This window comes from Aotus nancymaae, unplaced genomic scaffold (assembly GCF_030222135.1).
Source record: "Aotus nancymaae isolate 86718 unplaced genomic scaffold, 86718_ANA_hifiasm-v0.15.2.pri h1tg000019l, whole genome shotgun sequence".
Taxonomy (NCBI): Eukaryota; Metazoa; Chordata; class Mammalia; order Primates; family Aotidae; genus Aotus; species Aotus nancymaae.
In genome coordinates, this window is record NW_026988431.1 from 1,330,539 (window position 1) to 1,348,149 (window position 17,611).

The window sequence follows — 17,611 nt, forward strand, 5'->3', positions numbered from 1 at the left end:
AAATGTGCAAAAAGCCAGGCACAGTGGCTCACACCTGTAATCGCAGCACTTCAGGAGGCCAAGGCAGGAGAAATGCTTGAACCTAGGAGATTGAGACCAACCTGGGCGATATGGCAAAACCCCATTTCTACAAAGACAAAAATTAAAAAATTAGCCTGGAGTTGTGGAGCATGCCTGTTGTCCCAGCTACTCAGGAGGCTGAGGTGGGAGGACCGTTCAGGCCTAGGAGGTCAAGGCTGCAGTAAGCCAGGTTCTTCCCACTGCACTTTAGCCTGAGAGTTTAAAAAAAAAAAAAAGAAAGAAAGAAAAAGAAAAAGAAAGGTACTCAGTACTCCTGCAGCCTGTACTCAACCTCCCCATCTCATTCAAGATTATAACTATCAGGCACTCAATGTCTGACTTCACACCAGGGAGACAGATACCCAGGGGGTTCCAATGCTCCCCCTGTGCAACAATGGCAGCCTCCACTCCACAGCCAGAAGTAGATTAAACACACAGCAAAAGCAGGGAATCATCTTATCCCAAATTGGTTGCATGTAGTCTACAAGGGCAGGGATCTGGGGCTATTTTGTTCCCTGCCGTTTCCCCAGGGCTTAATCAGTTTTTTCATAGAAATTCAGGTGAGTTTTCATAGAAATTACGATACTGGAGGCTGGGCCCAGTGGTGGCTGACTCATGTAATCCCAGCACTTTGGAAGGCCAAAACGGGCGGATCACAAGGTCAGGAGTTTGAGACCAGCCTGGCCAATATGGTGAAACCCCATCTTTACTAAAAATATAAAAAATTAGCTGGGCGTGGTGGTGCACCCCTGTAATCCCAGCTATTCTGGAGGCTGAGGCAGGAGAATCACTTGAACCCAGGAGGAGGCAGAGGATGTTGTGAGCAGAGATCACCATTGCACTCCAGCCTGGGTGACAGAGCAAGACTCAATCTCAAAAAAAAAAAAAGGAAAAAAAGAAATTATGATACTCTGCACTCCTATTTCATCTTTACTTCAGCTGGGTTAATTACAATCAACACGTTTGACAACAAAAATGGCTGTTTCGGGCCAGGCGCAGTGGCTCACGCCTATAATCCTAGCACTTTGGGTGGCCGAGGTGGGTGGATGACCTGAGGTCAGGAGTTCAAGACCAGCCTGGCCATCATGGTGAAACCCCCATCTTTTAAAAATAAATATATAAATAAATAACAAAATGGCTGTTTCTTTTTTTTTCTTTTTTTTCCTTTTTTTTTTTTTTTTGAGACAGAATTTTACTCGTCGCCCAGGATGGAGTGCAATAGTGCAGTGAGTGGCACGATCTCAGCTCACTGCAAACTCCGCATTTCAGGTTCCAGCAATTCTCCTGCCTCAGCTTTGCCAAGTAGCTGGGACTATAGGTGTGCACCACCACACCCAGCTAATTTTTGTATTTTTAGTAGGGACAGGGTTTCACCATGTTGGCCAGGATAATCTCAATCTCTTGACCTAGTGATCAGTCTGTCTCGGCCTCCCAAAGTGCTGTAATTCCAGGCGTGAGCCAGTGCGCCTGGCCCAGTCAATAATTCTTTACATTATCTATTAATTAATGTGGCTCTGGCCCCGATACACCAATGATTTCTTCAATGTATCAATAATTCACCCCCTAGGAAGGGAGGAAGAGGAGGGGACCCTTATATCTATCTTCTTTAGGGATACTGAAAGAATTAGAAAAAATTAGGTAAAAGTTCTGATTTTTACATTTTTATTTATTTTAATTTTTTGAGAGTCTCACTTTGCAACCCGGGCTTGAATGCAGTGGTTGATCTCAGCTCACTGTAACCTCCACCTCTAGCTCAAGCAATCCTTCCACCTCAGCCTCCTGAATAACTGGGATCACACGTATGTGTGCCACCATACCCCACTATTCTCCCAAGAAATTATAAAGGTTCATTCAGCCTCAAACTCATCACCCCATCTGAATTTGTTTGGATGCCATGAACTTGAGCAGACAGGATCTCACTCTATTGCCCTGGCTGAAGTGCAGCCCTGAACTACGGGGCTCAAGTGATCCTACCAACTCAGCCCCTCCCCACTCCTCCAATGGCTGGGACTATAGGAGCACACTACTGTGCATGGCTAGAGACAGAGTCTTGCTTTGTTGCCCAGGCTGGTCTCAAAATTCCTAACTTCAAGCCATCTGCCTTTCTCGGTCTCCCAAAGTCCTGGGATTACAGGCAGGAGCCACTGTGCATGGCCAATCTTAGCATTTAAATTTCATCCAGTAATTTATTTATTTTTATTTTTATTTTTTTTTTTTGAGACGGAGTTTCACTCTTGTTACCCAGGCTGGAGTGCAATGGCGCGATCTCGGCTCACCGCAACCTCCACCTCCTGGGTTCAGGCAATTCTCCTGCCTCAGCCTCCTGAGTAGCTGGGATTACAGGCACACGCCACCATGCCCAGCTAATTTTTTGTATTTTTAGTAGAGACGGGGTTTCACCATGTTGACCAGGATGGTCTCGATCTCTTGACCTCGTGATCCACCCGCCTCGGCCTCCCAAAGTGCTGCGATTACAGGCGTAAGCCACCGCGCCCGGCTCATCCAGTAATTTAAATAAGACCAAATATAAAGTCACCATAGAGGGAAGGAGAGAATCCCCTCTCCCCAGTTCGCCTTTTCCTTTTCAGTTTTATATTCCCGAACAGTCAAACCACAAGACTAAAGCAGGGAACAGGAAGTAGACTGCCCTCACACATCATTAGCAAAGAGGACAATTTACATGGAGCAGAAACAGGTATTCAAATATTTTGATGGCAAATTTTAACATATCAAGTTCTGTCAGCAATGAGGAACTGCCCAAGTTATTTCATGGCATCAAATACTGCTTGGCTATCAACCAAAAAAGATACTTTAAGGAAGATAACGAGGCCAGGCATGGTGGCTCACGCCTGTAATCCCAGCACTTTGGGAGGCCGGGTGGATCAAGACCATCCTGGCTAACACTGTGAAACCCTGTCTCTACTAAAAATAAAAATAAAAAAATTAGCCAGGCATGGTGGCACGTGCCTGTAGTCCCAGCTACTCGGGAGGCAAAGGGAGGAAAACTGCTTGAAGCCAGGAGGTAGAGGTTGCAGTGAGCCGAAATTGTGCCACTGTACTCCAGCTTGGGCGACAGAGCAAGACCCCATCTCAGAAAAAAAAAAAAAAAAAGACAATGGCCTGTGCCACTGTACTACAGCCTGGGTGACAGAGCAAGACTCCATCTCAAAAAAAAAAAAAAAAAAAAAAAAGACAACGGCTGGATGCAGTGGGTGCATGCCTGTAATCACAGTACTTTGGGAGGCCAAGGTGGGCAGATCGCTTCAGGTCAGGAGTTTAAGACCAGCCTGGCCAACATGGTAAAAACCCATCTCTACTAAAAATACAAAAATTAGCCAGCCGTGGTGGCGCACGCCTGTAGTCCCAGCTACTAGGGAGGCTCTGGCAAGAGAATCACTTGAACCCGGGAGTCGGAGGTTTCAGTGAGCCGAGAACACGCCACTGCACTCCAGCCTGGGCATCCCAGTGAGATCATCTCAAAAAAAAAAAAAAAATGTAATATAAGCAACATTATTTATAATTTCATGAAAAGCAACTTTAGCTGTTTGGCTGCAACTTGCAAGAAAAGTTGAAGCCAAATTTTTTCATTATATTTAGTTATGGGCACATATATTACAATATAAATTTTTCTAGCTAGTTCAAAGCACCTTCATGTAAAAGAGCTCTCCATAAATAGGTCTGGAAGCTGTAGCCATCCCTATCACACCCATCTTAAGGGTCAGAAATCAAGTCAGCTAAGTAAGTGGCACATTCCCGTAGTCTCAGCTACTCAGGAGGCTACGGCAGGAGAATAGTGTGAAGCCAGGAGGCAGAAGTTGCAGGGAGCCAAGATCACACCATCAATGCACTCCAGCCTGGGCAACAGAGTGACAGACTCTTTAAAAAAACCATTCATCTGATGGGAATTAAAGTTCAGGTTAGGAACCATCTAGGATTAATAGAAAATCTACATTAATTAAGGATAACGAAACAAACTATTAGCCTAAGTCTAATATGAATATCTCTTAAAACTCAGGTTTGTATGGGAGTTTGTTTTTGTTTTTAATACATAGTCTTGTTCTATCACCCAGACTGACATGCAGTAGCACAATCTTGGCTCACTGCAATCTCCGCATCCCAGGTTCAAGTGATTCTCCTGCCTCAGCCTCTCAAGTGGCTGGGATTCACCAAGCTAATCTTTTTTTATTTTTTAGTAAAGATGGGTTTTCACCACATTGGCCAGGCTGGTCTCAAACTCCTGGCCTCAAGTGATCTGCCCGCATCAGCCTCCCAAAGTGCTGGGATTACAGGCATGAGTCACCATGCCCCGCCTGGATGGGAGTTGAGTGGGATCTTCCCCCATTTCATTTCATTCTACCTTCAAAGCCAGTTGTAAGCTAACTGCATTTATCTACAGCATGAGGAAGGCAAGAGATGGCATCGGAGAGCCAAAGATTTACTTCGGAATATGGTTTATGTCAAAGTTTCAAATGTAAAAAGACACCACTAGGCCCCCTAACTCCTCCCACCTTTTAAGTTGACAAGTCAAGGTCTTGTCAGTCAAAACAGTCAATCTGGTTTGAGTCAACTCAGTTTGTGAGTACAGACAAAACCTCAAAAGGAGGGGAGTAATTTAGTATTGAACAAGCAGGAGGTCACATCAGCTGAAGAGGAAAAATGGATCAAGCTTCCTCTTGCAAGCTACAATGCTCGAAAGGTCAAGAAGAAAAGCGGGAGCAGTGGACTTCAATGGGTGGCATCTTACACCCTCAAGGCAAGTGTAATTCTTTATCATTATCTTTCTCTTGCTCTCTTCTAGATATAGCAAAAAAAGCCTTAGTGAGGCAGGCCTTTATTATTAGTTTTATGGGTGGGAGTGGGAGAAGGGGGGAAGCAGTATTTTGGAACAGCCTGCATAGTATAGAATATCAATCTTTTGCTTAAGTGTCAAAAATGACACCGAAATGGTCCTTTATTTGCTAAGAATGAATACAGACAAAATAAACCTTGTCCTGTGTGGAGAAGTGGATGGAGAAATGGCAAACCATGTGACTTTTAGCACCAGAAATAATTTGGAGGAGTTAAATTTTATTTTAATTTATTTTAAGAGACGTGGTTTCACCATGTTGGCCAGGCTGGTCTTGAACTCCTGACCTCGTGAGCTACCCGCCTAGGCCTCCCAAAGTGCTGGGATTACAGGCCTAAGCCACTGTGCCCGGCCTTATTTTTATTTTTTGAGATGGAGTCTCGCTGTCGCCCAGGCTTAAGTGCAGTGGTGCATACTCGGCTCACTGAAACCTCCACCTCCCGGGTTCAAGTAATTACTCTGCCTCAGCCTCCAGAGTAGCTGGAACTACAGGCGCCCGCCACCACACCCAGCTAACTTGGTATTCTTAATAGAGACGGGGTTTCACTATATTGGCAAGGCTGGTCTGAAACTTCTGACCTTGTTGATCTGCCTCGGCCTCCCAAAGTACTAGGATTACAGGCATGAACCACTGGGCCCAGCCTGAAGGGGGGTTAAATTTTAGAGCTACCGAATTATTTAATGAAAATTTCTCTTTAGGAAAATTTATAAACACATTTTACTGTGGCAAACTACTTTCACAAAACCATTTTAGCCATTTCCTCTCATTTATAGTTTCCACAAGAGCTAACTCCCTTACTATATATGCACAATTATTCGTTTTTTGTTTAATGAGAAGACAAAAAGTTCAACTACGCTCATAATTTTACATGCGAGGAGAAAGTTGAATCCATATTAAGTAGTACTTGAGAGGAAACCCGACATTTTAGCCTCCTGATATCCTTTTAGAAAAGGACTATCTAGGCTGGGTGCGGTGGCTCATTTTCGGAGGAAGGGGCGGGCGGGTCACAAAGTCAGGATATCAAGAACATCAACACGATGAAATCCCATCTCTACTAAAAATACAAAAAATTAACTCTCGCGATAACTTCGCAGGCGCGGACCAGAACGGTCTTTTCTGAGGATCCGGCAAGATGGCAGAGATAGAGCTGAAGCAGCAGCGAACCTTCCGCCCACGGCGTGGACCTGCACCAGCTGCTAAACATACCCTACGAACAGCTGATCCTACTGTACAGGGCGTGCCAGCCGCGGCGGCTGAGGCGGCTGAACCGGGGCCTGCGGCGGAAGCAGCACTTGCTGGTGAAGCGCCTGCGCAAGGCCACGAAGGCGGCACCGCCCATGGAGAAATCGGAAGTGGTGAAGCGGAAGTGGTCCCGCGCCGGCGGGCAGCATGGTGGGCGTCTATAACGGCAAGACCTTCAACCAAGTGGAGAGCAAGCCGGAGATGATCGGCCACTACCTGGGCGAGTTCTCCATCACCTACGAGCCCGTGAAGCAACACCGTCCGGGCTTAAGGGCCACCCACTTTACCCGCTTCATCCCCCTTGAGTAGTGGCTCCGCTAATACAGGCACACAGATCTCAAAAAAAAAAAAAAAAAAAAAAAATTAGCCAGGTGTGGTGACAAGCGCCTGTAGTCCCAGCTACTTGGGAAGCTGAGGCAGGAGAATCGCGTGAACCCAGAAGGCCAAGGTTGCAGTGAGCTGTGATCACGCCCACTGCACTCCAGACTGGATGACAGAGCGAGACTCCATCTAAAAAGACTAGCCCAGAGAGGTGGCTCATACCTGCAACAATCCCAGCATTTTGGGTCGCTTGAGCCTGAGAGTTCAAGACCAGCCTGGGAAACATGGCGAAACCCCGTCTCTACAAAAATTACAAAAATTAACCAGGTGTGGTGACTTGGGCCTATAGTCCCAGCTACTTGAGAAACACAGGCAAGATCTCCTGAGTCTGGGAGGTCAAGGCATTAACGAGCTGAATAAATGCACAAGAAAAGGACTAAAAGCATTAAATAGCTATAATGCAATGAGAGGGAGAACTACACTGGGAAAAGGCAATTTTTACCCAATCTTCAAACACTTATAGCAAATTTTTTTTTTTTTTTTTTTTTTTCCTGAGAGAGTCTTCCTCTGTCACCCAGACTGGAGTGCAGTGGCGCATTCTCGGCTCACTGCAACCTCCGTCTCCCGGGTTCAAGCATTTCTTCTACCTCAGCCTCCCGAGTGGCTGGGACTACAGGCGCCCGCCACCACGCCAGGCTAATTTTTATATTTTAGAGACGGGTTTCACTATATTGGCAAGGCTGGTCTCAAACTTGATCTTGTGATCCAACTGCCTCAGCCTCCCAAAGTACTGGGATTACAGGCATGAGCCTCGAGGTGGTTAAATATTAGAGCTACAGAATTAATGAACATTTCTCTTGAACTAGGAAAATTAATAAACATGTTTTACCACGGCAAACTACTTCCACAAAACCATTTTAGCCATTTCACCTCATTTATAGTTTCCACAAGAGCTAAATCCCTTCCTATATATGCACAATTATTCATTTTTCTTTTTTAATGAAAAGGCAAAAAGTTCGACTATGCTCATAATTTTACAAGTGAGGAGAAAGTTGTGTCCATATTAAGTAGTACTTGAAACCAGACATTTTAGCTTCCTGAGATCCTTTTAGAAAAGGACTATCTAGGCTGGGTGCGGTGGCTCACTTTGGGAGCAAGAGGAGGGTGGGTCACAGTCAGGATATCCAGAACATCCTGGCTAACACGATGAAATCCCGTCTCTACTAAAAATTTAAAAAATTAAGTCTTCGCGATAACTGCGCAGGCGAGGACCAGAACGGTCTTTTCTGAGGATCCGGTAAGATGGCAGAGGTAGAGGAGAAGCAGCAGCGAACCTTCGGCAAGTTCCGCTACCGCGGCGCGAACCTGTACCAGTTGCTGGACATGCCCTACGAGCAGCTGATGCAGCCGTACAGCGCGCGCCAGCAGCAGCGGCTGAACCCGGGCCTGCGGCGGAAGCAGCACTCGACGCTGATGCGCCTGCGCAAAGCCATGAAGGCGGCACCGCCCATGGAGAAGCCGATGAAGACGCACGGGCGGACATGATCATTCAGCCCGAGATGGTGGGCGTCCACAACACCAAGACCTTCAACCAGGTGGAGATCGAGCTGGAGATAATCGGCCACTACTTGGGCGAGTTCTCCATTACCTACAAGCCCGTGAACCACGGCCGTCCGGATATCGGGGCTATCTACTCCTCCCGCTTCATCCCCCGCGAATACTCGACTCAGCTAATAAAGGCACACGGATCTCAGAAAAAAAAATACAAAAAATACAAAAAGCCAGGTGTGGTGGCACGCACATATAGTACCAGCTACTTGGGAGGCTGAGGCAGGAGAATCGCTTGAACCCAGAAGGCGGAGGTTGCAGTGAGCAGAGATCGTGCCACTGCACTCCAGGCTGGGTGACAGAGCGAGACTCCATCTCAACAAAACAAACAAAACAAAAACAAAATTACTATCACAGCGAGGTGGCTCATGCCTGTAACAATCCCAGCATTTTGGGAGGCCCAAGTGGGCAGGTCGCTTGAGCCTGAGAGTTCGAGACCAGCCTGGGCAACATGGCGAAACCCCGTCTCTATAAAAATTAGCCAGGTGTGGTGACTTGGACCTATAGTCCCAGCTACTTGGGAGACACAGGCAGGAGGATCTCCTGAGCCCGGGAGGTCAAGGCTTTAAGGAGCTGAATAAATGCACAAGAAAAGGACTAAAAGTATTAAGTAGCTGTAATACAATGAGAGGGAGAGAACTAGACTGGGAAAAGGCAATTTTTACCCAATCTTCAAACAGTTTTAGAAAGATTTCCATTTTTGGTTTTTTTTGAGACAGTCTTCCTCTGTCACACAGGAGTGCAGTGGGCGATCTCAGCTCACTGCAACCTCCGCCTCCCGGGTTCAAGCATTTCTTCTACCTTAGCCTCCCGAGTAGCTGGGACTACAGGCGCCCGCCACCACACCCAGATAATTTTTGTATTTTTTGTAGAGACGGGATTTCACTATATTGGCAATGCTGGTCTCCAACTCCTGACCGTCTGATCCACCCACCTCGCCCCCCCCAAAGTACTGGGATTACAGGCATGAGCCACTAGGCCCAGCCTGGAGGGGGTTAAAGTTTAGAGCTACAGAATTATTTAATGAAAATGTCTCTTGAACTAGGAAAATTTATAAGCACGTTTTACCGTGGCAAACTACTTCTACAAAACCATTTTAGCCATTTCACCTCATTTATAGTTTCCACAAGAGCTAAACTCCCTTACTATATAGGCACAATTATTCGTTTTTGTTGAATTAAAAGGCAAAAAGTTCGACTATGGTCATAATTTTAAATGTGAGGAGAAAGTTGCATCCATATTAAGTAGTATTTGAGAGGAAACCAGACATTTTAGCCTCCTGATATCCTTTTAGAAAAGGACTGTCTAGGCTGGATGCCGTGGTTCACATTGGGAGGAAGAGGCGGAAGGGTCAGAGTCTATCGAGAACATCCTGGCTAACACGATGAAATCGCGTCTCTACTAAAAATACAAAAAAAAGTAACTGGCGATAACTGCGCAAGCGCGGACCAGAACGATCTTTTCTGAGGATCCGTCAAGATGGCAGAGGTAGAGCAGAAGCAGCAACGAGCCTTCCGCAAGTTCACCTATCGCGGCGCGGACCTGCACCAGCTGCTGGACATGCCCTACGAGCAGCTGATGCTGTTGTACAGTGCGCGCCAACAGCAGCGGCTGAACCCGGGCCTGCGGCGGAAGCAGCACTCGCTGCTGATGCGCCTGCGCAAGGCCACAAAGGAGGCACCGCCCATGAAGCCGGAAGTGGTCCCGCACCGGCGGACTTGATCGTTCTGCCCGACATCGTGGGCAGTATAGTGGGCGTCTATAACGGCAAGATCTTCAACCAGTTGGAGACTAAGCTGGGGATGATCGGCCACTACCTGGGCGAGTTCTCCATCACCTACAAGCCCGTGAAGCATGGCCGTCTGGGTATCGGGGCCACCCGCTTCATCCCCCTCGAGTAGTGGTTCAGCTAATAAAGGCACACAGATCTCAAATTAAAAAAAAAAAATACAAAATTTAGCCAGGTGTGGTGACACGCCCTTGTATTACCAGCTACTTGGGAGGCTGAAGCAGGAGAATCGCTTGAACCCAAAAGGCGAAGGTTGCAGGGAGCCGAGATCGCGCCACTGCATTCCAGCCTGGGTGACAGAGCGAGACTCCATCTCAAAAAAAAAAAAAAAAAAAAAATGACTAGGGCAGCGAGGTGGCTCAGGCCTGTAACAATCCCAGCATTTTGGGAGGCCCAAGTGCGCAGGTCGCTTGAGCCTGAGAGTTCGAGACCACCCTGGGCAACATGGGGAAACCTACAAAAATTAGCCAGGTGTAGTGACTTGGACCTATAGTCCAGCTACTTGAGAGACACAGGCAGGATCTCCTGAGCCTGGGAGGTCAAGGCTTTAAGGAGCTGAATAAATGCACAAGAAAAGGACTAAAAGTATTAAGTAGCTATAATACAATGAGAGGGAGAACTAGACTGGGAAAAGGCAATTTTTACCCAATCTTCAAACAGTTTTAGGAAGATTTCCGCTTTTTGTTTTTGTTTTGTTTTTTGAGACAGTCTTCCTCTATCACCCAGGCTGGAGTGCAGTGGTGCAATCTCGGCTCACTGCAACCTCCTCCTCCTGGGTTCAAGCATTTCTTCTGCCTAAGCCTCCCGAGTAGCTAGGACTACAGGTGCCCACCACCACGCCCAGATAATTTTTGTATTTTTAGTAGAGACGAGGGTTCATCATATTGTTCAGGCTGGTCTCAAATTCCTGACCTCGTGATCCTCCCGCCTCAGCCTTCCAAAGTGCTGGGATTACAGGTGTGAGCCACTTCACCTTTGCCTTCGCCTCCGCCCCCCCGCCCCCGGCCCATGACAGAGTCTCACTCCATCTCCCAGATTTAGTCACCCAGGCTAGAGTGCAATGGCTTTATCTCAGCTCACTGCAACCTCTACCTTCAGGGTCCAAGTGATTCTCCTGCCTCAGCCTCCCAAGTAGATGAGATTGTAGGTGCCCGTTTTTTTCGTTATTTTTAGTAGAGATGAAGTTTCACCATCATGTTGGCTAGCCTGTTCTCAAACTCCTGACCTCAGCTGAACCACCCACCTCGGCCTCCCAAAGTGCTGGGATTACAGGCATGAGCCACTGTGCCTGGCAATTTCCCTATCTCAAGTACAACTATTTTGAAAACAATGTCAATGATAAAGAACAAAAAGTATTGTCAAATGAAGAACTGGAAGTCCAGAACAAGTACCCATTTTGTTCCCAAATATCTTGTTTTCCATAATATATATTCCTAGAATTGCAAATAAGAATCTTGTATCAAGTCTAAGCAATCCCCAAATCACTGGAGTTTATCTTTTTAAAGGAAGGAAACTGAACAAATCACAAAAGGTTCCCAGACAGGGCTGATACCACAACAGCCTCCATATTACTAGTACAGTTTATGACAGATTATGCCTTCAAGGCAACCTCATCAGCACAGGCTTGCCAAACTAGCCGTGGACCACTTCCTGAGGGTACATTTTGAAAAATCCCATCCAATGCACTTTAGTGGATATAGCTTAAGCCTGACCTTTTTTTAAAAGTCCACAGATTACATTCCAAGGCTAAGCAATTAACATATCAATAGTGAACATTCCCTCCTATATATTTTTATCAAGCATTTTCTGAACTCAATAGCCTTCAATCGACAAATGTCTACCTGCTGAACTGGATTCAAAGTAGCAACCTCTGTAATTATTTCCATGGCATATAAAGTTTGGTTTTCCGGCCAGTAGGTGAGATGTCTGCACTCAGAGGACATATTCACCTAGTAATGTGGAGCAGGTTGAAGGCTGGTAACAGAAATGCTAGAATACCCATTTCTATTCACTTTTCTCCCCTTGTCCTTTAAAAAAAAAAAAAAAACCCGTCGAAATTAAAATGAATCAGATTCCAATTAAAATCCCAATTACTGGTAGAAATTCTCAAACTTTATCATAATTTTCACCAACTTAGTTACATCTGATCCATTCTAAAGATGGAAAAGATAGGAAAGGGTTTCTTTATACCTATATTTTGCACCTTTAAAAAAGAGAACTACCTCGACATGCAGTGTGAGAAATCTGTATTATGGTTTTAAAAATACTATGGTATGAATATTATAATTTACACAACATGTATGAAATTTAAAAATAAGCATACAAACACTGAGTAATATGCAAGCCTGAAAAAACTTAGACTTTGGAAACAGAGAATACACACTGGTGCTGAATACAGGTAGAGTCCCATTTACTGTGACTTATGGGTACAATTCCCATTTACGATATAACTTACAATATACGTAACAAAAATTCACACAACCACCTATTATTTTAGGCAGCAAACCTTCTTGATTCAAGTGTCTGAAGCCACTTTAGGTTTCCTGCCAATAGACAGTCCCAGGAGTGCTCAATATTCAGGGTCAAGTCAGGTTAGAATTCTAGAACTTATCTCTCTCCAGGACGCATTTTAAAGCCCAACACAGGGACCACATGTGTTGTACCAACACCTGCACCCCTTTTTCCAACCCAGGGACTCCAGAAAATTCCACCCCTGACCCGCCTAACTGGGAAAAACATTGCCATCCTCAGGTGGGGTGGGCTACCAAATTTCCCAGGTGGCAACAAAGTCACCCCCACTGCCCCTCACCGCTAGTGACAGAGACTTTCCTGGGTTCAAACCCTGCTCAACTTCCCGCCATTCACAGAATCCTGTCGCCCGGCTTAGGCACAGAACACACCCAAGATTTCTGCTCCCGGTGTCGCCTCCAAGGCAGCAAAGGGCTCACATCCTATGTGCCAAAAGCGAAACAACACTAAAAGTCCACTTGTGAGCAGATGGAGCAGCGCTCACAGCTCCTTAGGTTGTGAACCTCTTCCCCCAAAACTCGAAGCGATGACCCTTCTCCGTGACCAGAGCGGCCGTGAACACCCCGGCAGGGGAGAGCAGCAGCCGCCGGCCAGGCCAAGTCCCCAGAGCTGAGGCAGGTTCCGGGCTGTGCAGGCCCGCGGCGGCTCTGCCTGCACCCGCCTCTCCCGGGACCCGCGACACGCAGCGGGCCCGCGGTCAGCGGTTCCGGGGACAGCGGCCTCGGATTACCCGCCGGATGCTGGATGGGTCACGGAGCCCGCAGGCCTTTTGGACTCTGGAGGCACAGAACTAGTGGAAAAACCCCAACTATGTTGTTGAAATGAGCCAAATAAGACAGTAGCAGCAAGCAAGGCCCATTATTTCATTGGAAAACCCAACTCTTTCCTTTTAGATTTCCAGGTTATCATCACTACGGTTTAAGCCAATTGCTCAGACAAGACACCTCACTTGCCAATCCTAAGAAGTCATTTCCTGGGCGATGCTTATGGAAGAAAGTCCCCCTGGGCAAGAAACCCTGCAGGCTGCCCCTACAAAAACGATAGGGTGTCTGGGCCTCCTTCCCAAGGTCAGGTGGCATTAGTGGCCAAAAGGAAAAGGTCCTCTGAATTACTGAATGGAGCCTGTTGACAGGGAAAGCAACTCAGTTACGGAACTCATCCTAAAATTGAGGTAGATAGTATACACATTATATATACGGATTTTGGCATTCAGTATATCACAGTCAAGATATGGGTCAATCATCTTCCAAATGCCCTAAAGCTCCTTACCAGTCAGAGAGGGATGACTTTTTAAAGGAACAATATTCTCAAACTGTTAAGGATCACTTCCTTCAAAGAAAAGGAATTATTTAAGCTGTGCGTGGAACTGTATATGAACCTCACTACCTGGTAGTGCTTACTCTCCAAACACTTCAGTCTTCTACTCGGAATACTGGCTTGTCACCTTTAATCTCAAATTTCTAGCACTCTAAATCCAAAAATGAATAAAAGGGCCAAACAATTAATTTCCAAATTTTCTTTTTTAATAAAAAGCTAAAGAGAGGATGTAGAATCTCGCTCAAGACTGAGCAAATTTTATGTTCTTCAAGGATTATTAGTAACTTCAACCTGACATTGCACATGCTAAAAAGCGAATTTGAAGGGCTTCCGAGTACCTCCCAGGCTGAAGGGAGAGCTTCACTTCTCAATTCACACTCCTCAATGCAGTTTGAAGGGTTTTCTAATTTTAAAAGTGAATAAATCTTTTACAAGTCTGCCAACACTGAGCATCTACTGTTTCAGCCCAAATAAAATATAGGTGGATCTTTAACTGGAAATATAAACTGACATTTAAACTCAAAGCACCTCCCGGGAGGGAAACTCTCCTGGATTCACAGCCCCCTTCTCCTCGCCCTGCATTTGATCCCAATATGCAAGTGAATTGACTCCATTTTTCTGTTCCTGGGATTTGGATCGGTATTTACCTCAATCATTCCTTTTTCTAAAAGTGGTAAGAATATGCTCCCACAGTGTGTTAAAACTAGGAGTCCATTCAAAGTTTAAAAACCAAGAGAAAGGGTAACTGCTCCCTAGCTTCATACGTAGAAGGAAACTTTTAAAAGGAGATGCCCAGAAATAGATTAGAATTTCAACTTTTTTCAGACAGGATAAGCTAGCTAAAGGCCGTCAGGCAATCGCACCGCCCTCCTCCCCAAATAAAAGGTTAGGAGAGGAAAAGGCAGCGGCGCTGGGCTCACCTTAGCGGTGCTCAGTACCCACTAGCCAGCTCACACAGGCTACGACCCCCACTATGGTTTTTAAAGCCTCTGCAGTCTCCAGCTTACGCTCCACGTCTACAGCAGTTACACACACCCTCTCTCACCGGTCTACAGGTAGATCGCATAAGTTACAGACCCCCTTGGCAGAGGCCGCTTCTCAAAACTTTTGGCCTGCCTTATTGGGTTCGGGGGAGTAGAAGATACTCGCGTTAACACCAAAGTGGAAAGGAGGAAGGGGTCACACTGGGTGAAAAATAAGCAAGAAACGTTTACTCGACAGCCCAAAGGGCGAAATCGAACCCGAGAATTGCGATGCAGCCCGAAGACCCTTCGCACTCCGGCGTTCTAGCAGCGCATGGCTGCCTGGGTCTTTTCCAAGCAAGTCGGAGCCCCTGGTTGAGCCGGACGGGGATACCTCCTAACCAGGGAAACCGGTTCCTGTACGGCTTAGAGTCGGGAAAGGCGGGCGCGGCCCTAGAGACTCAGGCGGGTGAAGGTATGGTCGGACCCTTACTCCGCTTTTATCTCGGGGTGCAGCCGTGGGCCCACGAGGCCGAACAGCGATTTCACGCTAGGAGAGTTCAGGGGCCAGAACACGCATTTTAAACAATATAGGAAGCAGCCGCGGAGAGGAGGACTGAAGACTGGGAGCCCTTGGCCCTCGAAGATCCACTGACGCTCCCACTCTTATCCAACATAAGGAGGCAAAGACTGCCATGCTGTCCCAACAACAAAAAAAACAGTCTTCCCTTCACTAATGCGCACGTGGAAACCAGGTCCACAGAGGCACACACGCTCCACGCTCTCACCCACACAAACATCTGTTCCGGGCTCATACTCTATTTAAAGGCAACAATCTATGAGTTTTCCAAACAAAAATCTGAAAATAAGCGCCTTCTCAGCACGTTGGGAGGCCTCTGGCGTGCCCGCACAAGGAGGCCACGTCTACACAAACACACACACAGATCTCTTCCCAACTCATGCCTAACTGGAGACGATTGCCGCGTTTTGCCTCACAAATAACCGGAAAAAGGAGGACCCCACGCCATGGGACTTTTCGGGGTCCCTCGCGACACGCATTCCACGTACTTCCCAGGTCATGATCTACTCTGGTAGCAAGGACTGCCACGTAGCCAAAGGAAATAGAAAGCAAATCCGGAGAGGGCCTCCTCTCCTCGCCGTGGGACCGGCCGGGGACCGACCCCTGTTCAACACACTCGCGGTTATCCCGTGAACACAAAAACACGCCCCCCACGCACTCACCTCATCGTCGTGATGCTGGCAGAAGCCGAGGCGCTCGGGAAACACCGAGAGGATGGAGAACGGCGGGCCGGGAAACGGCGGCCCAAGCCCGAGCTGCTGCGCCGCAGCCGCGGCGCCGGCACCCGGCGGGCCGCGCTCGATGTAGTGGTCCTTGGTGAGGCGCACGCGCTGGTGCGCTCGGACGCAGTTGTCGCACAGGTGCTCCTGGCAGTCGAGGCAGCGCGAGGAAGCCGCGTTGCCCTCATCGCACGAGCTGCAGCCGTGAGGCCGGCGCAGCAGGAGCGCCGACGGGGAAGCGGCCGGGCCGCCGGGGGCCGAGCGGGAAGGCGCAGGCGGCTGTGGCGCCTGCGGGAGTGGCGGCGCGGAGGCGGACGCGCGCGGGTGCGCGTGGTGCCGGTGGTTGCTGTGGCCGCCCGCGCCCGCCGGAGCGCCGGCGCGTCCGTTCTTGGGCGGCGGCTCGTCGGCAGTGGCCACCACCGCGTCCAGCAGGTTGCTGAGCAGGAAAGCGGACGAAGGCAGCGCGTCCATGCCCGCCGCCTCGGCTAGCACTACTTTCTGGTCGCACACGGGGCAGCGCAGCTTGAGAGGCTCTCCCGGCGCGCCGCCGCCCGCCGCCGGCAGCCGGTGCGCCTCGAGGCAGGGGCGGCAGAAGGCGTGCAGGCAGGGCAGGACGTGTAGGCGGCGCGCAGCCGCCCCAGGGGCCCCGCCGCCGCCCCCCGACGACGTGGACGTCTGCGAAGAGGACGACGACGCGGATGAGCTGGAGGAGAGCGGCGCCGGCGAGCCGCACATCTCCTTGCACAGCAGGCAGATCTGGAAATCGGTCTCGGGGAACGAAGCCATTTGCAACCCAGCCCGGAGGAGGGAGGAGACCAGAGAGGAAGAGGAGGAGGAGGAGAGAGCGGACGAGGCGGGTGGGGGAGCTACCGACTCACTCAGAAAAATGCATCGATTAAGCCTGCAGTCCGGGAGTCGGCACGAGAGCAGCGCTGCCCGCTTGGCCTCGCCACGTCCGGCCCGAGCGCTGCCACCCCCGACACTACAGGCATTAAATGCCACTATCCAGCGGCGACACGGATTCCTCCGGAGAACTTGGGGGCCGCGTGCTTTCCGAAGACGGAACGCCGGAACAAGCCCCGACACGCGAGGGGCGAGAGGGGGCAGGGAGGTCAGAAGACTCCCTGGAGCAGCTGGGGCTTCGCTTCGCGATAGCCGAAAGTAGTTCCCAAAAGGAGAGTTCGCTGGGCAGTCCCAGTCCTGACGAGAGCAGAATTTGGTTCCACGAGTATTTGGTGTGTTGCTTTTCTTTAAACGGATTTAGTCTGTTCTTGGGAGGGGAAGGAGCCCCAAACTAGTAAAGGCGGGAGCGGCGCCTCGCCAAGCCGGTGTCCCCCCGCGCGACGCCGGCCGCCCCGCCGCATGACGCGGCGGCCAGGGGCTCCTGGGTGGCCCGGCGTGCTGCGCTTGGGGCTTGCGCACGGCCAGGCGCGGCCTCCCCTGCAAGGCGGTGGGCCCTGCAGCAGCTGCAGCTCGTGGTGGCCCAGCCGCGGCCGCACGCGTGCAGTACGCACGCGCGTCCCACGCGCCTCGAGTCTCCCGCGCGCCTGCCCAGCCGGGCCGCGGCTGTCCGCGCTCAACACGCACGCGCGCCCCACGCGGACCGGAGCCTTCGTGCCCCCGCCTCGCTGGGCCTG

General features: G+C 49.1%; 1 protein-coding gene and 3 pseudogenes across 1 annotated transcript in view; 3 read left to right on the plus strand and 1 right to left on the minus strand.

The window, feature by feature from the left end:
- Nucleotides 1-16,760, minus strand: part of TRIM71 (tripartite motif containing 71) — a 74,824-nt gene extending 58,064 nt beyond the window's left edge. The window contains exon 1 of the mRNA XM_021666440.2: nt 15,918-16,760. Coding sequence (XP_021522115.2) covers nt 15,918-16,760 — 843 coding nt within the window. The remainder of the gene's footprint in view (nt 1-15,917) is intronic.
- Nucleotides 6,040-6,458, plus strand: LOC105705578 (small ribosomal subunit protein uS19-like; annotated as a pseudogene).
- Nucleotides 7,773-9,387, plus strand: LOC105705548 (small ribosomal subunit protein uS19-like; annotated as a pseudogene).
- On the plus strand, nt 9,558-9,979 carry LOC105705577 (small ribosomal subunit protein uS19-like; annotated as a pseudogene).
- Nucleotides 16,761-17,611: the final 851 nt, after the last annotated feature.